The sequence below is a fragment of the Lichenostomus cassidix genome, chromosome 18 (genome assembly GCF_008360975.1).
Source record: "Lichenostomus cassidix isolate B80296 chromosome 18, HeHo_3.0, whole genome shotgun sequence".
NCBI lineage: Eukaryota > Metazoa > Chordata > Aves > Passeriformes > Meliphagidae > Lichenostomus > Lichenostomus cassidix.
Genome location: NC_139498.1, coordinates 2,925,790 through 2,949,937, shown reverse-complemented (window position 1 = coordinate 2,949,937; position 24,148 = coordinate 2,925,790). Strand labels below are relative to the sequence as shown.

Sequence of the window (24,148 nt, the reverse complement as noted above, 5' to 3'; positions counted from 1 at the left end):
AGACACCGGCAGGGTTCGGAGGCAGAATAACAAATTCTCACCCAAAAGCAGCAAAATAAAATGTTCACAGGATTTTGTCAGTTGTTGCAAATGCTTATTAATTTGATTTGTACTTTGAATCTGTCAGTCCCTTCTGCTGAGATACCGAACAGCTGATATGCTCATTAAATAACAAATTGGAGAAATTGATGCAAAAGTCAATAGGAAAGACTGAGTTGGACTCGATCTTCCCAAAGGCTCAGTTCCTAAAGCTTTGCTCAAAACATTTTGTAAACTTGTAGAGTGTACAAACCCCTGAACAATTCAGTAAAAATAACCCCAGCAACATAAGGCAGTAACTGTGGGTTTATACCATTAAATATTTCAACTCAGGAAACCCAGACATTATCCACTTGGCCTTTCCAGGTGATTTGATTCAGGAGCTTGGAAAAGCAGGAGCTTGACTGGAGGTGATTAAGGGAGTCTTCAATTTATTTTGCTTCCTCCCACTTTGATTTCACAAGCCCTTGCAGAGTTCACAGACAGGCAAAAGGGAGACAAAATGCCCACGTGGGAAGTTTTTGAGCTCCTCTCTTGATGTTCCCTGAGATGTCATCGGGTTGTTTGGAGTTCTAATGAATTTTCTCACATCAGATCAAAGAATTGGAGTTGCTGGATTGTCATGTGCTGCAGGGCTTTGGGGTTTGTTGTGTTTTTTATTATTTTAGGTGTGAGTTTCAACAGTGTTTATACCCAAATTTGGAGAGTGCTCCTTCACCTGGCTGCTGACCCCTATCCTGACGTGTCTGACCTGGCCATGAAGGTTCTCAACAGCATTGCCTACAAGGTATGTGGCTGTCCCTGCTCACCTGTGCCTGCCAGGTGTTTGGATGTGGATTTTTTCATGCTTAGGCAAGGCTTAGGCAGACTGACCTGGATGGGTCTGTTGGAGGGCTCTGCCTTTTGCAGAAGGAGCTTTTAATGCTTCACCATGATAAATTCTGCTCTCAACTCTTGATCAGGTAAAATGAATAACTGGGGGAGGGCCTGGGGTTGTTCTAGGGTATAAATTAGGTGCAGACCTCCGACAGTAGGTCTGGTTTAGAAGTCTACTTGTCTAGATCAGTCCCTGGGATAAACCTTAAGTATCCTTCATTAAATTATCCGTTTGCAAACTGATTTAGATAATGCAAGTGGGACTGGCCTGCAGACTGAAGCCACAACGGCTCTCCAACCCAGGTGAACTAGTACATGTGAGTCAGCATGCAGACCCCTGCCACTCCTCACCCCAGCCCAGGCTGGGTGCCTAAACCTCCATCCTCATCCCATCTCATCCTGGGGGTGACAAGATGTCCCTGGTGGTGCCACCCCTGGGGCAGCACCTTCCCCCCGCCCGGGCCAGGCCACCCCAGGACATCTTCTCACCCCATGCGTCCCCTGGCTGGGCACAGAAAGCTCTCTGGGAACCTTTCTGGCCACTCAAGCATCCAGACCATGAGCCATTGCAATGGGACCTCTCTTACTGGGCGTTTCCAGGGAATAATCCCAAATCCTCAGCCTGGGGCTGCGGAACTGAAGCTGCAGTAAGAGATGCCAGCATTGTGCACTGCCATCTTAATGCCTTAGAGATCTCTGCTTTGAAATCACATTTTCCCTTGAGACAATAGTTACTGACCTGAACTCTGATTTGTTTGAAGTGCACGTGCCGGTGAGTGGTAAGGGCTGGGTTTGGGACAGAGAATTCTCTTGGCAGTGGGGGCAGCAAGCTCAGCCCTTCCCTGGTGAGACTGGGGTACAACAAATGATTTCCAGGCTGGAGATGCCGAATGAGGGGAAGAAGGAAAGGAAAAGGTGGAAGATTTCCCTCTCTCTGCTCTAGATGCATGAAACTGTTTCAGTTCTGTGTTTGGAAGGCTCTTTGCAAAATGAGATGTTGCTCCTACTATTTAAAGGGATATAAAGAGGAACCAGATCTGCTTTTCCTGACTTAAATATGTTTTCCGGAGTTGCTCCCTGGCCAATGGAGAGCTGGATCGGTATCGATATTGATATCGATGCTGCTGTGCCAGCAGGAACTGTGATCATTCCGTTGTCATATCCCAAGGGAATGTTGTGACTGATAGGGGGAATTCTGTGTTGACTCTGACAAGTTTGGGCCTGACTGTGCTGGTGCTGACCCAAGTCCCAACGCTTAAGTGATGAGTCTCATGCATCTCACATTCTGCGGCTGAGCCAGCTGCTCTGCCCCTGCTTCCTAAGGCTCTTCCAAGGGGCTTGGAGAACAGGAAGCATTCCCATTTACAAGGATTTTTATCTGGGGATGCTTCAGTGAACAAAGTTTATTTGTTCTTTGCCTTGGCCTTAAGATCCACGAGGAAAGTGTTGAATCCGGGATTAGTGCCGCGGCTCCGGCGGCTGCTGTGCATGTCGGGGGCTTTGCTTTGGCCAGGACCACCTGGCTCGGGTGGCTTCTAACAAGGCTTTCTAATGAAAACAAACACCCCCAAACACCAACCAACCAAGCTGTTAACTGCCCACCACAGTGGGCTTTAAGGCTCAGATCCTGGTGTGGCCTTTACTGGTCCCGTGTCAGCTGTGTCGTGAGCAGTGCTGCAGGACCACACCGAGCTCAAGGCTCTGCTGGGAGCTCAGGCAGGAGCTGGCTGGGATCTAATGCAAATTAGTGACAATTAAATCTTTGCTAACTGTGTCCTGAGACCTTTCCTTGGTGCCGATGGAGCTTTGTTGGATGTAGAAGGGAACACTGGACCCTGCTGTGGGCATTGCTCCTCCCCAGTGTGTGCAAGCACTGCCCACATCGGGGGTTGAATTTTATCAGTGAATGCAAACAAAAGTTTATTTTCTTGCTTAAACAAAAATACTGCTTCAGGTGATGTAAAACACTTGAATGTTCCAGGGGTTTCATGTTTTGGTTTAATTACTGTAAAATTCTGGGAGGGAGAGGCTTCATTTTGGAGCTGGGCCAGCTGAGGTTTTCTTCCACTGGCACAGCTGGGCAAAACATCAGACTGGGAGACCTGGCAGGGGTTGGGGGCTTCAGTGGGAGCAGCTGGGCAAGCTGTCCGTGGGCTTCCACCTCTGGAGGGTAGTGGGGGACTAAATATTGTAGAGCCATGAAATGGTTTGGGTGGGAAGGGACCTTAAAGCTTGTCTCGTTCCACCCCTGTCATTGGCAGGGACGCCTTCCACTATCGCAGGGTGCTCCAAGCCCCAGTGTCCAACCTGCCTTGGACACTTCCAGGGATCCAGGGGCAGCCACAGCTTCTCTGGGTGCCCTGAGCCAGGCTCTCACAAGCCTCACAGGGAAGAATTTCTCCTCAATATCCCACCTAACCCAGCCCTGTGGCAACATTCCCAGTGCCCCTGGACACATTCCTGTGTCACCTGCTCCAGGTGCCCCTGCCTCAGGGAGGTTGACCTGGATGATCTCCAGAAGTCCCTTCCAACCCCACTATCCTGTGATTCTGTGATTTTTTGTTACCAGACGAGCCCAGACCATCCTGCTCAGGTTTTTTACCAGAGCCATGGCCACAGATCCGTTTCTCCAGAAGGGCTGCGGGGCTGTGCTGGGTGTGAGCAGCCGGTGTGTGGGCTGCCCAGGCGTGCAGCCTTCCTGCAGGGAATCTGCTGCTGCTTTATTCCCTGGGCTCATTAGGCACTGCCGGGCCTCACCCAGGCTGCGGCTGCCTTGGGATTTATGTTTATGATGCAGATGGGAATGGTGCAGTTCTTCTTCCCGGCCTGAGCCTTGGAAAATGCCCAGGCGTGCTTTTTGTGAGCAGCAAAACAAACAACAAGGACCCAGTGCTCAGTGTTGGCCTCTAGAGACTTTCTGAAATCAAAAAGTCTTAAAAGGAAAGTTTGCTTCATCCCAGGTTGCGTCATCCAGGTGTTTTTAATGGAAGGCTTGAGGCTGAATTACAGAATCACAGAATTCTTCAGGCTGGAAAAGCCCTCTGAGCCCAGCAGCCATTCCTCCAGCGCTGCCAAGGCCACCACTGACCCATGTCCCCAAGTGCCACATCCACATGGCATTTAAATCCCTCCAGGGATGGGGGCTCCACTACTGCCCTGGCTAGCTGTGCCAGGGTTTGACAGCCCTTTCAGGGAAGGAATTTTCCCCAATATCCAAGCTGAACCTCCCTTGGCACAACTTGAGGCCATTCCCTCTTGTCCTGTTGTTTCCTGAGAGGAGAGCCCAACTTCCCCTGGCTGCACCCTCCTGTCAGGGAGTTGTGGAGAGCCAGAAGGTCCCCCTGAGCCTCCTTTTCTCCAGGCTCAGAACGTGTGTGATTTATGCTCATGGTGGGAGCTGCAGGACTCAGTCATGAGGTGTGAGGGAAAGGCTGGTGGCTGTGGGGAGCCCTGGACAGCTGAGGGGACCCCAGACAGTCCCCCTGCCCTGTGTTTGGGGTGCTGGGCAAGTCCTGGCTCAGGGAAAGGCTGGCATTGCTCAGAGCCATTTCCCTGCAGGCAGCACAGGGCACTGTCGGGTAAGTGTTTCTGCCTGAACAAGCAGTGAAAGCACCTCATGTGTTGGGAGCAGCACAGGGGCTTTGTTTTACCCCACAGCCCATAGAGAGCTCCCTCCCTGCCCCAGGCTGGCTGTGCTGGGGTCATGTCTGGCCGTTCAGGCTCTGTGTGTTCTCCCCAGGCCACGGTCAACGCTCGCCCCCAGCGCATCCTGGACACCTCCTCGCTGACCCAGTCGGCCCCTGCCAGCCCCACCAACAAGGGCATGCACATCCACCAAGTGGGGTAAGTCCTGCACAGCCTTCCAGCACCTTCTGTGGGGTGGGAGGGATGCTCCCTGTCTGGCCCCATCCTGAGGAGCTGCCCTAGGGACAGGGAATGTGGCTCCTGGTGTCAGCAGGGCTGAGGTGTTGAGGAAGGAAAGCTCTGAGAAAAGGTGGGGAGTTTCTTCCTGATTTCTTTTAGGGCAAAGAGTAACAAGCCCCTCTGGGTGTCTAAAGGTGAATTGCAAGGAAGAGCTGACTTTGGCTGGTTTTACCTTCCCTGACCTGTGGTGTCCAAATTCCCACTGATGTCTAAGCTGTGTTTGCTGCACTTTGAGCTGATAAAAGCCAGGGTTATCTGATGGCCAACACACCCTGCCTAAAACTGCAGGGAAACTGAGAGTGGTGTGGGCAAAGCTGGGGGCTGACAATGTGGTTATTTCCCAAAACTTCTCTCCAAGAGCAAACACCACACAGTAGCTCTGCTGGTCCCATAACCAGTGTGCACCAGTAAGGTTCCAAGCTGGAACAGAGGGCCCAGTTTAAATTCAAATGGTTTGAAGCTTCAGTCCCCCCATGGAAATTCAGTGCCTGGCCAGGGTGATTTAGGTCAAGCATCACAGATTCCCACAATGTTAAGGTTCATCCCCTCAGTCTAGAGTTGGCACAGTCAGGGTTCACTCTTGGTTTGGGGTTTGTTTGGCCTTGGGAGGGGATGTGGGAATTGTGATGTTTCTGTAGAGGAGGCACCGCAGTGAAACACAAATCCTGTGAGAAAGAAAGAAAGTAAAAATAACATAATTCACATGCAGAAGCCTCGTGTCCAGCGATAGCTGAATCCTGTCCCTCTGTTTTGTCCCTCAGAGGGTCACCTCCCACCACAAGCACAAGCAGCTCCAGCCTGACCAACGAGGTGCCCAAGCAGCCGGTGAGCCGGGAGCTGGCATCTGTGCGCCCTGCCAACGTCACCAACGTGGGTGTCCAGTACACCCCCCACTCCCACCAGTTCCCCAGGACAAGGAAAATGTTTGACAAAGGCCCAGAACAGGTAAGGAAACGTTCCTGGCAGCTCTGACAGCTTCTCCCCACTGGGGTTTGTCCCACATTCTGTTGGTTGTGGTTTATTTCTGTGCATCTCTCGTTTGCTCCCAGCTGCTGCTAATCCAGATTGGCTTCCTCTAACCAGCCAAATAAAAATTGATTAATTTATTTTCTTCAGGATAAATGATGTTTTATAGCTTTTGATAGGGCATTATTCACTTCTGCCACTAAGCAATGTGTCTAATCAAAGTCAATGGCTTATGCTTCTGTAAACATTTGTCTGCCTGAGTGAAAACCCAGAGTCAGATCCCTGACCCTCGGGGCTGCACTCCAACCTCGGCACAGCAGAGACATGGGACAGGTGTGATCACAAGGGGAAAGTGCTGCAGCCTCAGCAGCAACACCTTCCCTTCTCAGAGGTTTGGCAGCACCAGCCTGGATCATATTTCTGAAAACCTGGCTGAAACCTGAGGGAATGGAGCAGCTTCCCCCTTTTCCCTTGCGGTGTCCTGTGCTGTGTGACAGACACTGATCCGTGTGCACCTTGGCATGAGCTGTGTCTGCATCCTGAGTCATCCTCACTGCTCCCCACACCAGATCCTTGGCAGACTGTGACAAAACTCCCCCTGGGACCTCTCTGTGGTGCCATAGGGCTGCTCCAGCCCTGATCCCTTCAGCTGAGGGAATGTGCATCTTTCCAAGGAGCAAAAGTAACACCTGATCCCCAAAGTTGGGTCCACGGAGTTCCCTGTCTTGGGCAGTGTGTTTGGGGCTTTTCCTGCCTGGCTGGGGCAGTCACCGTGGGTGTCCCTGTGGGTGTCCCTGGCCCCTGCAGGTGGGTAACCCCTGTCCCCTCCCCACAGACAGCCGATGATGCTGATGATGCTGTGGGACACAAGAGCTTCATCTCAGCCGCGGTGCAGACAGGGTTCTGCGACTGGAGTGCCAAGTACTTCGCCCAGCCTGTCATGAAGGTAACTCTGGTGGCCTTTGGTGGCCCCTGGGCTCAGCCCTGCCTGCCCTGCCCTTTCTCCTTTCTCTTTTCTGCGGTCTGGGGAGGCAAAGGAATGCATTTCCTTACATCTGCTGCTCTGGGGAGCTGTGACACCACCTGTCAGTAGAGGGAAGAAGTGACCAGAGGGAGCAGAAGGGTCACTGAGGGTGGGACAGTGGGGTATGGCCAGGGACAGAGCCCAGAGGAAAAGCTCTGCTCCCCGTGGAGCACAATCCACAAAGAATGTAGGAATGAGGAGGTTCTGTACCCAGATCCCCCAGCTTTGCCTGGCTGCACTGCAGAGTTGTTCCATCTGAAATGTTGTGCTTCTCTACATACAGAAAATTGCATTATAGTTAAAATTAATTGGGTTTTTAAAGAAATAAATGGAATAAGAAAGGCTCTTTTCTCAGAAAGGGCAGTGAGAGGCCGGAGAAGGAGATGCTATTTTCTTTCTGACATTCCAGCTGAATTTCCTGGCTGTGGTAAAAGAGGCAGAGAAATGGAGGGAGGCCATGGTGTCCCAATGGCAGCAAGACAGAGCCTCTGCCTCACTGTCTGCAGGTAGAATTTAGGAGCTGTGCTCTGCTTCCAGTACAGACACCTTTAACTTACAGACGAGAAAGTGAGAGTGGCTGGATGCCCACAAGTGCCTGGGGAAAGCTTGGGAAAACAACCCATCATTGTTGGGTTTTAAAGTTTAAAACATTCTTAAAAGTTGTGTTACAGCTAATAACAAGGGTGGTAATGACAAATCTGTACCCAGGTCTCTTCGGTAGTGAGTTGTTTGGATAACTAAGTTGTCTCTGTGTGAAGTGAGAGAGAAACTGAAGCCTTATTCCAGGAAAAGCCCAAACCAAAGCTCTTAAAAGATGGGCGAAGATCATCAGTGACTGGAAAGAGAAGCTGTTAAATTCCCGGAATGTTTTAGCTGTTAAATTCCCAGAATGTTTTAGCCAGAGCTCAGGTTTCAGGTTTAAGTATGAAACAGAGCAAGCAGCAAATCTCCTTCATTAAAGGCAACTTTCAGGTGCTCTGGGAGTCTCAGGGAGCCCAAAAGGTGTCAGGATTTTGAGCTCCATCTCTTGGAGGAGTTGCTATGCCCGGCAGGGACAATGCCCAAGCTCCATTAATGCCTCTCCACAACGGATGTTTGTGTCCAAGCACTGCTATTGAGATCGTGGTAATGAGGAAATTGTGTGGTTTTAGTGCTGCCTCATCCGGGAGTTGGGGCTGAGCCATCATCGCTGCTCTCCTAGAGTGTTCAAGTGTTTGGGGTGAGGTAATTGCCCAAGTTTGAAGATATCAGAACAGGGCAGACTCTTGATTTCCAGAGGGAATCACGAGGAGGAAGCAGTGAAGTGATTGCCTGACACTTCCTCAGCTGCTGTGAAATTCCCTTTCTGCTGAAACCACCAAGTAATTCCTTAGGATGTCTGGGATGTGGGGCTGGGCTGCCTGGCCAGGCTTCAACCAGGGCTTTGTCTCCTCAAGATGAGTTTCAGTGTCTTGATTCAAGTCCAGACCAGAGCACAAGAGGAGGAAGATGATGTTTGAGCTCTTAGTTCTTATTAAAAACATTTGTCTGCTCCTTAAGGAAAGCTCTTCCCAGGGAAGAGGGGTGTCTTTATTAATAAAATAAATCAGAATAGGCAGCCAGGCACGGGCAGGGGCAGTGGGGACATGGGGAGCTCTGGGGGGGGGGTGGCTTTACTACTACTTCCTGCACATAAAATAGACTAAATTGCTTTAGGGGGAGGCAATAAAAACCATGGAGTATTCCTGTACTAATTCACAGAAGCCAGGGAGGGGAGGCATGGAAATGGGGGTTTCCTGGAGGTCCAGAATGCTCCATGTCCCTCAGGGAACAGGAGCAGGGCACAGTTGTGGCTCTGGCAGCAGCTCCTGAGTGTCTTGGGTTGGGAATTGCCCCTGCCTTGGGCTGAGGTTCTGACAGTGAACTGCCCTCACCAGCAATGGGTGAAGCTTGAACAAAACCAAATCTATGTTTTCTAATCAAAAACGGAGATAATTGATTTCCCTGTTACTTCTGCAAAGCAGCTTTGAAAGGCCAAGGAGAGGAGTTTTCTGCAGGAAAAACTGGCATGTTATCCTGTCCTAACAGAATTATAGGTAACTTTGGAATGAGAGTGGCTGGTATATGAGCAAGGGACAGGGAGAAACCCCTCTGTGAGAACTTTCTCTGAGATTTCCTGGCTGGAAATCAGGACTGACAGCCTGGGTGCTGCCTGAGTTTCCATGGAGTCTCTGTTCCTGCAGTCCCTGTTCCTGCAGCAACAGGGAACAGTCCTGGCTGGTGGCTGCTGCCTTTTGGGAGCTTCAGCCTCATGAAAAAGGCAAAGAGGGAAGTGTACCAAGTCCTGATAGAAAAAGATGACATTGATGCTTAATTCCAGCCGTTCTTTTGGAGCTGCTGCCTGCCTTCATAAACAGGGAAAGACAAGACAACTGTTCCTGTAATGAATAAACATAAAATGACTGTGAGTGCATCTTAGTCATATTTAATTTATGAATTTAGTTTTGCTTCATGGACCTTGCCCTGAGAATGCTTTGACTGGAAAGACTGAGGGATTAATTTCCAGCGTAAATCAGGGGCTCCGTTTCAAGCCATCATTCCAGGTTTGATTTATTGATTATCTAATCAAATAAACGGAGAAAGAAAACGCTGCATTATAAATTCTCCATGTGCCAGGAAAAGCAGGTCCCTACCTCAGCTCTGATTTCTGCAGAAGCTTTTCCTCTTCCTGCAATCCCTCGTGGCACAGGGCTGTTCTGGGAGCCACGGGGCGCAGGAAAGCCTCAGTGCCAGCTGTCAGGAAGTCCTGAGTCAAGGAGAGCGGGAGCCAGCATCTGTTATTTCCAGGGCTGGCAGAACATGCAGGCAGGAGCTGGGAAGGATCCTGGAAGGTGAGAATTACATAAGCAGCCCTTCCTGATAAATCCCTGCCGGAGCTGCAGCACTGTGCCTTGGCCGGTGGTCGAAGTCCTGGGAGAGGAGTGAGATCCCTGCAACTGCTGCAGGAATAGTAACCAGGGAAAACTGGATTTACCTCTGGAGCTGTGTGCCAAATCCTCCCTGCTCCCCTTCTGGCACCCAGTGCCACAGGGAGAGGGAGAGACACAGGTCAGAGGAGGAAAACTTTGCTGGGAGGGTTCGGGTGGTCACTGCTTCCTGTCTGGTGGAAGCTGGAGTCCTTGGGAAGCTCTGGCATGTCCTGGAGCAGGAGCTTGTCAAGGGAAGGGAGCAGAGCTGGGCTTCATATTTTCATGGATTCTCCCTCCCTTCTGGCAGGATGATCCCCAGACCCCCAGAGGTGGGTGGGTGTGGAGGCCAGGACAGCCTTTACCTGTGTTCTCTGACTCTGTACTGGTGGTCCAAAGGCTCTTTCCTGAGCTTTCTTTAATTTCTTTCCAGAGAAGCTGCATTTTCATTAAGGTGTAGGTGTCATCTCTCCCCTCTCAAATTCCTTTGATGTATTTTAGCTCAGGTTTGTTTATTGCTTTTCATTAGGGGTTGTTTGTCATAGCCTTTCTAATAGGTGTTGTGCTGAAATAAAGTGCTTTTTTTTTTTTTTTTGCCAAGAGGAAAGGCAGAGGGTGGACTTCTTATTTTTTACTTATTTTAAAGATGCAGAAGTCCAGCTCAGTAACAGCTGTTTTCCAAAGGCTAACGTGGTTTGAAGGCAGTGTTTGTAATAGTGACAGCTGATTTAAGGACTTTCTTATTCAGGGAAAAGGGGGTGTTTGTGGAGCACAGAGGAGTGGAAGGACTTTGTCTTTCCTCTCCAAGAGTTACTCCTTTGGAACAACCAGCATCAAAGGAAGCTGGATCAGAATCCTATAGCTCTGCTCCTTAATTGATCCAAGGATGGTTCTGGAGCAGGACAGCCATGGATAATTTTTTAAGTATTCAAAACACCTCCTTTGTAGCTCCTGCCATGGTTTGGGGTGAAATCTTACAAGTTTACTCCTTTTGATCCTGTGTTCTGAGTAAGGGTGGGAATACCCATGGTGGGAGCAGCACTGGGGCTCCTCCCATCCTGGGCAGGAGCTGCGAGTCCCAGCCTGGCCTCGTGCCTGGAGCACAGGTTTTGCAGGGAAGCCATGGAGTGCTGAAACTCAGAGCTGTGGGGTGTGAATAAATATCATCAAATGGCTCAGAGTGGCTGTGACTGCAGGACCACTCTTCAATTTCGGGGGGAATTTTGTGTATAATCAAAGCCAGGTGACACAGAGGCATCGTATTCCAGATCAGGGAACCAAAACAGGGGCTGTTCCTGGTAAATGGTAGTGGGAATCTGAGCATCCCAGTGATTTGGGAATGCAGCCGTGCCCTTCTCGGCCAGCAGCCCTTGATTAGAAGGAAAAGAAAGATTTCAGTGTGTTTTGAGCTGGCTGTACCAGGGCTCTGCTCCCTCTTTGATCTCAGGGTTGCTACGTGATGCTTTTCAGCTGAGGAGAGTTAAGAGAGAAATCTGTGTTGACAGAGATCAGACCTGCAGTGTTTAGAGGGGACAGGAGCCACGCACTCTGTGGGATCACTCAGCTAATTGCTGGAGTTCTGGTGGTCACTAATTGTGGTTTGTGTGTGTTCCTGTCGTGGCAGATCCCCGAGGAGCACGACCTGGAGAGCCAAATCCGCAAGGAGCGGGAGTGGCGCTTCCTGCGCAACGCCCGCGTCAGGAAACAAGCCCAGAAGATCATCCAGAAGGGTGAGTGGTTTGAGTGGTTCCCTTTTTCAAGACACTGAGCTGTAAAAAACCCCAGTTAGTGCTGAGCCTGTGCAGCCCCTCACACTGGTGCCTGTTTGCTCTCAGTGCAGGGCAGGTGATGATGCTGCTGCTGCAGGGCTTTCACTGGAGCTCTCCCACCTTTCTGTTCTTAGCTGCTGGATTTGGTCACCAGCTCAGGTTCTGTTGTTAAAGGGATGGAAGGTTTGATGCTGTAGGATAAACTCCAGAGCTGCAAGCTCTGTGTTTGATGTGGGACAGAGAGGTCACAGCAGACCAGCCCTGGAGCTGCTGGACCTGTCCCCCCCTGCTCAGGAGACACCTCAGGGATGTCTCTCACATTCCCTGCTCTACTGAGCTCTGTAAATGATTGTTTACTCCATATGTCCCATTATATTTTGAATATTCGTGTGTGTGGTTTGTGTGTGCTCCTCCCGACGTGCCTCAGCTCCGTGCTGCGTCAGTGGGAGCTCCCCAGGAACCTGGCGTTGCGTCTTTTTAGGGCTCTCTGAGGCAGCTTTGGGCTGCAATTCTCTCAGCACAGGAATTTATTCGAATAAAGTGAAACCTAATGAAGCTTCCCGAGGAATTTGCATTCCTCAATTATCCCTGCTCGTGTGCCCTCAGCAGCAGAGGCTGGGGAGCCACAATTCCAGGAGCTCCTGGCATCCTCCCCGTGGCATTCCCGGGAGCAGGACTGGCAGTGGGGGCTGCTCCTCCCCAGGGATGCTTTGTGAGGCACACAGAGCTGGAAATCCCAGAGTGCTGAAGGAAAAGTGCCCTGGGCTCAGCCCTAGCACTGGGAAGCTGCTCCAGTGAGTGCAATGTGGAGCTTCACGCCGGGAAACTGTGAAATATCATCAACCAGAGAAATAGAGAAATGATCCTGGAGCCCAGGAGATGGCCTGGGAGATCTGTTGGAATACAAAAAAGGGGATTTTTCATGCTTGCCTGGAGAAGTTAAATCTCTTTCTAGGCAGTGTTCGTATTTGGTTGCTTGACCTGAGTGACTAAAATGCTACTATTCATTAAAAAAATAATGAAAATGTGAAATATTAAAAATAATTAAAATAGACTTACAAGCTTTTAATGAAAATTAGATTCAATGGATGCATTCTAAAACAAACTCGAGCTGAATGGATGTCTCCTGGGCTTAGGGGTTTGTGTGATGAATTCAGAGTGTGCCAAAACCCAGCAGTGTCAGGGGTCCCAGCACTGTTTGTGAATAGCAAACTGCTCTGAAGACAAGATGGGAGAAGTCTTTACCCATCGTTTTAAGGTCTCCGTGGAAAATACATTTTTCATTTGCAAATTAACCTAAAATTTAAGGGAACTGAAATGGAAGGTTAAATAAATAATCCACAAGCTACAGTGAAATGCCATATTTTAAACTGAAAAAAAAAAAAAGGCATTTTCATATTTTATACTTTGAAGAAATAGTGTTGGGTTTTCCCTCAACACAAACTGCCTTTTCCCTGGGTTTGGCCATGCTTGTTCTCTTTGGTTGCTAAGGTGAAGGATGAAGGGTTTGTCACCACAGTTCTTGGTTTGCATCTCAAGACCTGAGACAGTCAGGGGGGTCTGAGAAGCTCCTGGAAGGAGGGAAGTGCTGGGGATGTCCTGGTGAGAATGAGGGCAGGATGAGCAGGGGGTGACACTGGGAAGCTGGGGATGGTCTGAACCCCATCCCTGGGGGGACATTCCCTGCGTGAGCTGAAATCCCTCCTGTCCCTGCAGGCATTTCCCGGCTGGATGATCAGATCTTCCTCAACAGGAACCCAGGTGTCCCCTCCGTGGTGAAATTCCACCCCTTCACCCCCTGCATCGCCGTGGCTGACAAGGACAGCATCTGGTGAGAGCTGAGCACAAGGGGGACACGGCAGGGACAGCTGGACCTTTGTCCTGCTTGCCTCTCAGAAGGTGGAGGTGTTGAAATCCTTCCCTGGGAGGGTGGGGAGGCCCTGGCTCAGGGTGACAGACAAGCTGTGGCTGCCCTGGGATCCCTGGAAGTGTCCCAGGCCAGGCTGGACAGGGATAGTGGAATATAGAGCACCCTGGGATAGTGGAAGGTGTCCCTGCCATGGGATGGTGGCAATGGATGGGCTTTAAGGTCCTTTCCAAACCAAACCATTCCACGATTCTGTGACATGTTATTAATCAAATGATGCCAAACTCTAAAGGAGAAATCCAAATTGAGCTGATAACCCATGAGATACAATTGGATAAGGAATGCATCTCTTCGCAGCTTGCACAGAGAACTGAAAACTCACATGCTGTTTCTTCCTCCCACAGTTTTTGGGACTGGGAGAAAGGGGAAAAGCTGGACTATTTCCACAATGGGAACCCTCGGTACACCCGGATCACAGCCATGGAGTACCTGAACGGCCAGGACTGCTCCTTGCTGCTCACTGCCACAGGTAAAGGACACACTGTCCCACTAGTGGGGCTACAGTGGGGTGGCCTTTGCAGAATCCCAGCCCAGGTGAGCTATTCTGGACCTCATTCTCTCCCCTCCATGGATTGCTCCCAGCCTGACTCTTCCCTCCCTGCACTTCACTGCCTGGTCTCAGCTCAGGAGGCCATTTCCAGGATCAAACTTGAAAGTTCTTTCTGGCAGTATTGAAATCTCTCAAGTAGGTGCTGCAAAGGCTTTCCAAGGACTGAGCAGTCCAACACTTGCTGAAGCCATTTCCAACTGAGTCTTTGCTTGTCATTGCAAGGTTGTGGTCACTTCCTCCTGTAGAACACCTGGGGAAAGGTGATTTTAGTTGGTTAAAGCTGCTGTCCAGAGCTGAAATCGTGCAGCAACCAAAATACAACTCCAATTCTGTTCTTTGTGCTGTTTTTGTGTAGAGCAGGCAGGGGTCAGCTTCAGCATTGAACTTCCCAGGTAGTTCTGAGTTTCTCTCTCTCATATGTGACCTGAGCAGCTCTCCAGAACATCCTCTTGCATCAAGAGGGTTGCATGAGGAGATCTTGCCCAGTCTTTGGTCTGCAAAGCTGTGAGTCAGATCTGCTCCTTCTCCCAAGGAACCATTCCAAACCTGGCACTCAGAGTGTTTTCAACAGCTTCTCCAGCTTCCTGCTCAACTGTACAGGTTGGGTGTAATTAAAGGAGGGGGAAGGGGAGCTGAGAGGGCCTTTAGGACATATTTCTTTCAATTTATTGATTCTTAGAACAAAAATTTCACAGATGGGGAGCAAATTGAAAAAAATACACAATGTTCTTGAAAGATCTGCTGCTGATGGGCTGGGCTTTGATGCTGCTGCTTCCGTGGGGCTGTTTTGTGTTGAGTGGGACACGTTTGGCTCTTGGCTCCAATCGTGAGGAGGACAGGAATGAATCCTGGAGAAAATGAATGTCCAGGAAGTGGAGACACATTGAATTTAGGTGTATTCAAGTGAGGAGAAAAACTCTTTCAGAACAGCTCCAAAAGAACAAAGCTTTAGGTTTCTTGTATGTAAATTTGAGGGGAAAAACAACCCTTTAACAAAAAATGTTCAAGTGTCACTCTGAGTTTTGGGGTCTGTGTGACTTCAGTTCTGCTTCTCCTCTTCTTCCTCATGCACAAGGAACTGTGGGAGCTGCACCAGCAGTGACTTTGCTTTGTGTTCTCTCTCTGTGCTCCCCAAGACGATGGTGCCATCAGAGTGTGGAAGAACTTTGCAGACCTGGAGAAGAACCCAGAGATGGTGACAGCCTGGCAGGGCCTGTCAGACATGCTGCCAACCACACGAGGTGGGTCCCACTGAGGTTTTTGGGTTGTTTTTTTTTTTTAAATCAGCCTTTGTGCTGCTTTGCATTTGGCACCCGTGACCTCCTTTAGCCCCAGCTCCAATTTTGGCACTCGTTCTTCGCTGTTTATTGTGGGTCAGGAGCTGGCAAAGGAACGTGTGGTCTAAATCTGGCACATGCAGAAGGACAGCACAGTGAGACATTGGCCTGCTTGGAATGTTAGGAAAGCTGGGTGGAAAAGGGTGTAAAAAGGAGCATTGGCATCCAGCCACACATGGGACGAAGCCAGAAAATCAGTTTGTGTAACCCTGAAATCTCTTTTAGGACATTACAGGAAGGTTTAGGATATTGCAGGAGGTTTTACAGCATTCCAGGAGGTGGATGTTCCGTCCTTCCCAGACCCCATCAGGCACTAATGCTCTAATGGCAATTCTCTGTCGCTGGAATATTTTTAATCAAGGCTCCAGGTTTTTGTGTGTGTGCTGTGGTTCAATCAGCACTTTGTGGGATTGATGGAGGAAGTGCTGGATGAAGCTGCCTGGCCTGTGCTGTGCAGGAGGTCAGACGAGATGACCATCATCATTCATCCTGACCTTAAAAGCTGACAGTTCTCATTTCTGAGCTGATGTGGTTCATCCCAGGAGCCTGACACAGCTCTTTCAGCTATTCATTGGATTTTCCCAGGGCTGCCTTGTGTGTGTTGTTTTTCCCTTAACACCTCCCCGTTTGTCTCAGGGAAGAGGAGCTTTGTTTGAGGCTCTGCCTCGCTGAGGGCTGTGCCCAGAACTGATGAGCACTTGCTGGAGGTTCAGAGCCTGCTGTGCAAATGGCAGAATCTGCCCTTTCTAAGGTGGCAGCAGGAGCAGGAGGAGCTGCTGTGAGCAGGCAGGGCTTGGCTGTGCTCGGGCACAGCCAGCCCAGGAGTTCTGACAAGTTGCCCTTTGTAGTGTCATTCTGTATTTCTGTGCCAACAAACACTAGCATTCCTGGATGCTGGTTGTTTGCTGCTCCTGGATTCAGGATCTTGTTTCTTGGGGCTGGGAATGCCCCCAGACTGCCCTGGCCACGGCTCTGATCCTGGTCAGGGAGGATGCTGACACTGGAACTCCCTCAGCCCCATCCCATTGTCCTGCCTTGCTTTCCACATGCACTGTGCCAGGGCAGAGCCTGTGCTGGTTGTGTCTCACTCTGGACAGGATTTAACTTCCAGAAAGGATTGTCAATGCCCTCTGGACAGGATTTAACACCCAGAAAGGATTGTCTGTGTCTGACACTGCAGGACAGGCTCAGAGCTGAGCAGAGCTCTGGGAGCTGGATGGTTGCACTTGCCAAAACAGGACTGGGAAAACATTTAAATCTGTTCTCTTTAGGACTGGGGCTTTTTTTCCTTGGCGTTTTCCTTATGGACTGAAGCAGTCTGGGGCCTGTTTCCTTTGCCTTCCACCTTCCCAGCAGGTTGGGCAGAAGAGAAGGACAGATCTGTTTGTGGAGAGAGAGCTAATGTAGCCACTTCAAAAGAGCTAAGTGGAGCAAGTCCCCATGGAAATGAGAGTCTTCAGAGTCATCTGCTGCCAAGACCACAGCTGTGGTCCAGCACCGGCTCAGAAAACTGAAGATGCATCTTTGAAGCTGCAGAGCTCAGGAGTTTTTACTGGAGTTTTGTTTGCTCCCACTATTGATTTCCTTCCCTCCTCTCCCAGCTTTTCCCCTGTGTCATATTGTCACACTCACCTCTGAATTGCTCTTGAGAACAGCCAGAATGTGACCAGAGCATGACTTTCCTGGGCCATTTTCCCACTTACAAAAGGAGAGAGGGATATGTAATACTGAAATACATCCTTTGGAAGCTTGAAAAGCACCCCTGGGTTGTCCAGGCAATGGGAGATGGACAGTAACAGACTCAGGGGCTGCCTGAGAGGGGGAGCAGCCCAGGTGAGGCACAAAACTTACACATTTCCACTGGGAGGTCAGAGCTGAGCTGGCACAGCTGGGTTGGGGCTCAACTTGGCCCCAGCTCGTTGCTCTGAGTAGCTGCCTCAGGGTAGGTGAGTCTGGATTTCAGCACTAGGTCCCCTCTTTGTTCTGTGTGAGGTGTTTTGCTTCTGATCTTGTTTAGAGCTGATGCACTGAGAAAAAATTCTCTTTCAGTGAAGATCAGTGTGTTGAAAGCAGGATTGGTCCCTTTGTGAGGCAGGGACTGGGAATCTCCAGCATGAGAGGTAGAGGCAGCTGAGGGAAAGGCACAACTCCTGAGTCTCCTGGGGTTTCAGGGGAGAGGGAAGAGCAGCATTTTCTCTTGAGCAGCGTAGGAAGAACATTGTCCTGATGTGCTCTGAAGCTGTGCTTTCACAACAGGAGACTTTGGGAATTCAGGCAATTTCCATAGAAAAGGGTGTTTGCAGGCTGTGGAGCAGCACAGGGACTGTGGCCTGGTGTGAGCTTTGAAACAGCAGCATGAGCAGATGTGCCACGGTTGGTGTGGTGGCTCTGTGACAAGGGAACAGCCACAGCTCCATGGGCAGAGTGGCTTTGTCCTTGAAAGCAGCACAGTTCTGGAATTTGGGAAAATGCCCAAGTGTGACCAGCTGGCTCAGGATCACCAACCGCTGGCCGTTCCCCCTGGCTCCTGGCAGATTCCTGCGGGGTTTTCCCTCTCCAGCTCAGTTAAGGGGCTCAGGACATCACTTCTGAAGGGCTTGGCCATGTCCCTTCCTGAGCACCTGGAGCTCCTGTGCAGGAGAGGGAGATAGGCCCTGGCACAGGGTGCCCCGAGCAGCTCTGGCTGCCCCATCCCTGGAAGTGTCCATGCTCCCATGGATCTGTACAGATCCCAGGAGTTACTTGGCTTTCCATCTGTCTCCTCGATGTACTCGAGAGCAGGGACCAGCTGAGGCAGAGGATGCTCTCCTTGTTCCTGAGAACTGTCAGCTCTGTGCTGCTGTCAGCCAGCCAGGGCCTCGCTCCACACACGGGCTGCTGGCTTCCTGGGAATGCTGTGCTGGAATGAGTGATGGAGGCATGTGCTGCTCTTTCATGTTCTTTAATTTGAGTTGCTGTTTCTAATCCCTTTTTTAAGCTGGTTTTTGCTCTGGCTGACTGACAGCCTGAGCACCAAGCCCTGATCCCTGTCTCCTCACAGGTCTGGCCCGAAGGGTGTCCATCTATCTTGACAGAAGTAAGCAGGGAGGTGAGTGCTGTTGCTGTTCCCTGTGCTCAGGTGGGTGGGCAGGAGCCCCTTGGAGGTGTTGGTTGGGGTTTTTGGTGTGGTTTGAGTGACTGCTGGATCCCTGTGGTTCCTGGGAGGCATTGCTTCCACCTCTCCCATCCCCTGCCTTGTGTCCATGAGAAATGCAGGGAGGGATCTGTGCTCCCTGGGCAGGCACAGGCCCTGCTGGGATAAGGGAATCTTCATGTCAGTCTCTCTGAGCTCCCTGCAGCCACAGGAGGTGTGGGGGGCATTTGGGAATCTCTCTTTTCCAGGGAGACTTCAAAGCATCCTTGGACAGAAGTGTTTGAGTGGCAGGTTCCAAATGGAGCCACCATAAAGCTGCTGAGGGTTTGACTGGGGTTTGTTTGTAGCACACCTGGGCTGCAAAGATCCTGTGGAAAGGAGATGCTGGAGAGTCTTCCCCCTGAGCCTCAGGATTGTGGACCCTTGGCAAAGATATGCCAGAAAGGAAAGAGGGGAAATTCAGGTTGGATCTATGGGAGTAATTTGTCCCTGTGAAGGTGGGGAGAGTGCCCAGAGAAGCTGTGGCTGCCTCTGGATCCCTGGAAGTGTCCAAGGCCAGGCTGGACAGGGCTTGGAACAACCTGGGACAGTGGAAGGTGTCTCTGCCCATGGCAGGGATGGGATGAGCTGTGCCAAACCCGTCTGGGCTCTAATAAATGTCACAAATTCTACTCTGTCACACAGAAAGAAGGTGAAGGAAGTCCTCAGCCTTCATCCACAGAGGCTGTGCAGGGTCTGTCTGTGTGGCTCTGGATCCTGACCCCCTTTTCCACAAGGACTGGGGAGCAGATGGTTGATGTGTCAGGGAACCCTGGGGGTCTATCCGGGGCTGCTCACAGTGACGTCCTCACCTCAGGATGTTCATCAATTATTGATATTTGCTGACTGATCAGAGCTGGCTGTGTCTGTACTGATTAATCACCCGGGCTGTTGGCAGGGGCTGATTCAGAGCTCGTTAGTGGAGTTCAGCAAATCTCTGTGTGGCTGTGGGAGCTGGGGCAGGAGCGAGCAGAGCTCATGTGTGGCTGGTGCTGCCTGCCCTGAAATCCCCCAGCAAAGGCTTAAATTAGGACTTGGCTGCAGGGAATCCCCACTCAGTGAGCTGGGCACGGAGCAGTTTGAGGGAAAGCCGGGGCTGGATCGATGCTGCTGCTGCCAGCCCACGGCAGGCCCAGCTCAGGGGGAGGGCAGGTCGATAAAAACTGCTGCTGCTCTCCTGGGGACAAAGGCAGTGCAAGCATTCCCCCTTCCCAGTGAAGAACTGTAAAAAATGTATGGAATTAGTGCTCTGCCTGACAGCAAAGTACATCAGCAGTGTTTAGATATTGCCCCTATGCTGGAAGTGTCTCAGGCCAGGCTAGATGGGGCTTGGAGCAGGGGAATGGCTCCAACCTGCACCAGGAGCTGGTCAAGGGATCAGACTCAGGCTCATCCTGGACACCAAGGGGCAGAGGGAACAGCAGTGAGGCTTCCCACATCTCTCAGGAGTCCATGCCATGCCTTTCAGGAGGGAGGACTTTGGGAGAAGCACTGTATTTCTGGTCAGATGATTTTATTGCAATAAAATCATTGGGGAAATCGCAGCTCCAGGGGTTTGTGTTCTTTTAATTGAATTCCCAGCATCCCAGCTCCTGCTGTCCCTCACTGCAGAGTCCTTGGCAGGAGGAGGGTGACACTTTTTGAGAGGATGTTGTAGAAATTAATGATGAGTGAGGTCATCCAACCCTCCCACTGCTTCCTGGAAATTAAAGCAGGGATGTGCTTCACTGCTCAACCAGGAGGGCCCGTGATTAAAAGATGATCAGTCAGAATCCAGGATGCTTTTATATTTTGTTCCATGTTGGTATTCCTGATTCCCCTGAAATGCCAAGGACACACTGGCCACTTCCCTGTGATGTTACAAGGGAATGCAGCTGCTTTCACCAGCATTGGTACTGGAGTTTATCCATGGAACTGTCCTATCCAGGCAAATATCTCTGGCTCAGGGGCAATCCTGAGGGAACAGGCATGGGAAGTTCCACCTTCAGGAACAGCTGTTGGTGTGAATAAACTCAGCCATACAGAACTGCCAGTGCTGGTTTTAAGAGGCTCAAAACCAAACAAGCAAACCCCAAACCAAAGAACAACACCTCCACCACAGACATTTAAAAATTCCTTTCCCTGAGCTGTGGAAGATTTGTTGCTCATTATCTAAGAACATAATATTCCTTAGGGGAATATTGTGCTCTTAGCTCCTGATGCATTGCAGCAGTGCAGGGCTGGTTTCTGCAGCTCTTGGATTCTGGGAGCACCAGGATTCCACCACTGCCCTGTGTCAGGGGCTGGCTGTGACAGCACTGTCCCTGTTTGCTCCTCTAAGGAGGTGTGAGGTGACAGGTCAAGCAGAGCCACCACCAGGGCTGTGCAGGTGCTCAGAGCAGCACCTGTGGGCAGGAGGGGCTGAGGAGCAGCTCAGGTGCCAAGCCCAGGAGCCAACACCCTGCAGGTGGGCTGCAGGCTCAGTTGTAACATCCTGGAGTAGGACCTCTGTTAATTAAAAAGGAAATGATCGTTAGTATTCAATCCCACGTTCGCTCCTCATCCCAAAATACTATGAATTGAGCATGGAAACATGAGCCAATCCTGGATCATCTCTGCCATGCAAACCTTTGCTTGTACATAGAAATAGTTCAGCTATTTCTGTCTCGTTCCATACTGTGAGTGCCAGCTCTGGATGGAACATTTCACAGTCGGAGGAAGCTTTCCTTCCCCTTACACACTTCCAAGTGACTTATATTTTGGGTACAAGGGCTTTTCTTCTCTTCAGACAGGTTGGAATTCTGGTTCAGCATTCCCAGTTGCTTCTCCCTTTTGGTCAGGGCATGACTTTGGTGCTGATCAGACAAAAACCTTCTCTTCAAACTGGGGAATGTTACTGGGAATGTGAGAGCTTTAGAGCTGCCTGGGAGCTCTTTGCCTGCTGAACTCCATCAGGGATGGTAATGGCCAGATCCATCTCAGCTGCCAGGTTTATCCTGTCACATGGGCCATAAACAGATGACAAATGCAAACACTTCAGTGGTGTTTATCATCTCCATCACTGCCTGCTTGTTTGCCTGGCTCTCCAGCCCTGCAAGCTGCCAGGCAATCTGAAGGAACAATCCATTTGACTAAACATAAAGATCCAAGCTCTCAGGTCAGCCCAGAATCCCGAATTTCCTGCAGTGAGGTGATGGACTGTCAATAAACGTCAGCCAGCTCCTCCCTGGATGTGGCAAGATCCAGAATCAGCTCGGATGTGATGCTTAGGAGGGGGAGAGGGGCAAAATGTTTTATCTGAAGCTGTGTAAAACAAGGTCATTTCGACATGCTGGAGGAGAACTCAGTGTTCATAGGATGTGTCTGCTGTGTCCTTTGTGCTCTGCAACAGTGGATGTTCTGGTACAAGGTACTTGTGGCCCTTTGGTGACAAAAGAGCATATTGGGGCAGGCTTAAATTTCCTGCTGGGGATAATTCCTGGCAGTAAATCCAGACAAATGCACGTTTTTACCTTGTGGACAAGCACACTGTGGAGTGGAGACACAAGGGATGGTGCTGAAGGCACTTTGAGTGCTCAGGGCAGGAGCTGCAGTCCTGATGCATTGCAGAGGGTTCTGACTCCAGTTCTGTGTGGTTATGAAACACTGCTCAGCACCAGAGACTCGGTTTGGCACGGAGGAGAGGGTGGACAACTGTTCTGGGAGGCAAGGATGCTGTTCTGCAGGGCTGGATGCTGCTCTGAGAGGCAGGAATGCTGTTCTGAGAGGCAGGAATGCTGCTGTGTGAGACAGGGATGCTGCTGCTGCCTCTGCCCTGCCCTAGGGGCTGGAAACAGACACCAAACCTGGAGTTCTTCTCTGGTTCCCTCCTGTGGTGCTCCCGGGGTTTTTGTTTGTGTTTTTAATTCAGCGTGGATGGGATGTTGTCCTGAACTTCCCCTGGAGATTGATCTGTGCCCTCAGATGAGCTAAAGCTCTGGTAAGGGTGTTTGAGCTGTTGTCACTGCAGGCTGTTCCCCTCCTTACCAGTCGGTGCAGCAAACTGGTTTGTGCTCCCACCAGCTGTTAAATTCACTCTATTGCAGCCCTGGCTTTGCTGTTCCTTTTTCAGGAGCATCTCCCATGTCTTTCTGATAGAACAAGGAATCAGTCCAGGAGCTCTCAGGTCTTGTGTGTGAGGTGTCCTCAGCTGAGGCTCTTCCATCAGCATTTAATGTTCTCAGGAAGTGCTGGACACTGCACTGACCCCTGGGCAGCCCCCAGCAGTTCCTGGAAGTTTTGCTCCCTTCCCACAGGGACCTGCTGTGCTTGGTCTCTCTCAGCACTCAGACAAGGGGGCAAAGGAGTTTTGGACTCAAATCCAGCAGCAGCTGATCCAGTCCCTTTTGGAGGATGTGTGGGGTGTGTGTGTGTGTGGTTTTACATTTCCTCTGGTGGTGGCAATGTCTGGAACATGAGGTCAGCAGAGCTGGTGCTCCAAGGAGTTCAGCTCTGCCTGTGCTGGCACTGACTTGCGCCCTTGCCTTGTTGTGTCTCAGGAGCAGGGATGGTGGTGGACTGGGAACAAGAAACTGGTCTCCTGATGACCTCGGGAGACGTGAGGATAATCCGGATCTGGGACACGGATCGGGAAATGAAAGTACAGGTAACACCTGCATGCTTGTCCCCAGCACCTTTTCCCTCCCAGAGCACATCCCATGGGCCAAGAGCCCCAAAGCACCTGGAGCTCCTGCTTCCCTGCCCCAGGGTCACATCCCAAAATCAATAAAACCACACAGATACTCAGCGAGTGTGTCAGGGCTTTCCTGGAAGCTGCTGTTCTGAGTGGGCATCAGTGTTTGGGGAAGGTGAGGCTGTGGAACCCAGAGGCAGGCACTGGGATGCAGGCTGGATTTCATCCTAGCATGTAACTGAAATAATGTAAAAGTCTGTGAAAGCACTGACAGCTCTCTGTGCTATGTAACGACAGAAAGGCACTGCCAGAGTTCATGTCAGCCACAGTCACATGGAAGTTTCTCAGAAATTCCAAGGAGAAGCAGCTGGTCGGTGAGAATGGAGGCACCATGCTGGAATAAAAAGGAAGTGGAGTTTTCAAAGCTTCTCGAAATTAATTACCCTTGGATGAACATTAATTGCGACACTTTGACCCTGCGATGCAGGATAATTAAGCCTCTGTTCATCTTAATTACTTTCACATATTATTTTTTTTCTATGCAAATTAGGGAGCGGCAAAATTCAGGAGGCAAAAATCTTTTAAATGATGATGATTAATGATTGCACCGAAAGTATCTAAAAACATGTTGTTTCTTTTTTTAATTGCAAAGATTGGGTGTGTTGAAATTCAAGTGATTGGAACTTCCTGACTCAGTAACTGGGAAAGTGAGAATCAGCACAAAGAGCAGGAATAATCCGGGCGGATAAAGGTGCTTCCCTCTTTGAACTACAAAAACCCACACCTCTGGAAGCACTCGGGCTGGAGCTGGAGGAACAAGTGCTTCATTTGCACTTCTGCTGAGTGTTGCTGCTTCAAAGGAGGAGCTGGGGGTGGGCAGAGGCTGGAGCAGCCCCAGGCTGGTGCTTCTCCTCACTCAGCCCAGGCTGGAAAAGCTGCTCCAGAGGTGAATCTGCACGGAGGCAAAA

General features: G+C 50.5%; 1 protein-coding gene across 6 annotated transcripts in view; it reads left to right on the top strand.

The window, feature by feature from the left end:
• Window positions 1-24,148, top strand: part of RPTOR (regulatory associated protein of MTOR complex 1) — a 97,378-nt gene that overhangs the window by 66,399 nt on the left and 6,831 nt on the right. For 2 of the 6 annotated variants that reach the window (XM_085077461.1, XM_085077460.1), the window contains exons 21-31: window positions 708-826; window positions 1,164-1,232; window positions 4,655-4,758; window positions 5,601-5,784; window positions 6,641-6,751; window positions 11,399-11,504; window positions 13,260-13,374; window positions 13,815-13,939; window positions 15,157-15,261; window positions 18,398-18,445; window positions 23,047-23,153. In XM_085077461.1, the coding sequence (XP_084933587.1) occupies window positions 708-826; window positions 1,164-1,232; window positions 4,655-4,758; window positions 5,601-5,784; window positions 6,641-6,751; window positions 11,399-11,504; window positions 13,260-13,374; window positions 13,815-13,939; window positions 15,157-15,261; window positions 18,398-18,445; window positions 23,047-23,153 (1,193 nt within the window). The remainder of the gene's footprint in view (window positions 1-707; window positions 827-1,163; window positions 1,233-4,654; window positions 4,759-5,600; window positions 5,785-6,640; window positions 6,752-11,398; window positions 11,505-13,259; window positions 13,375-13,814; window positions 13,940-15,156; window positions 15,262-18,397; window positions 18,446-23,046; window positions 23,154-24,148) is intronic. The other 4 variants (XM_085077465.1, XM_085077464.1, XM_085077463.1 and 1 more) reach the window with 3 other exon arrangements.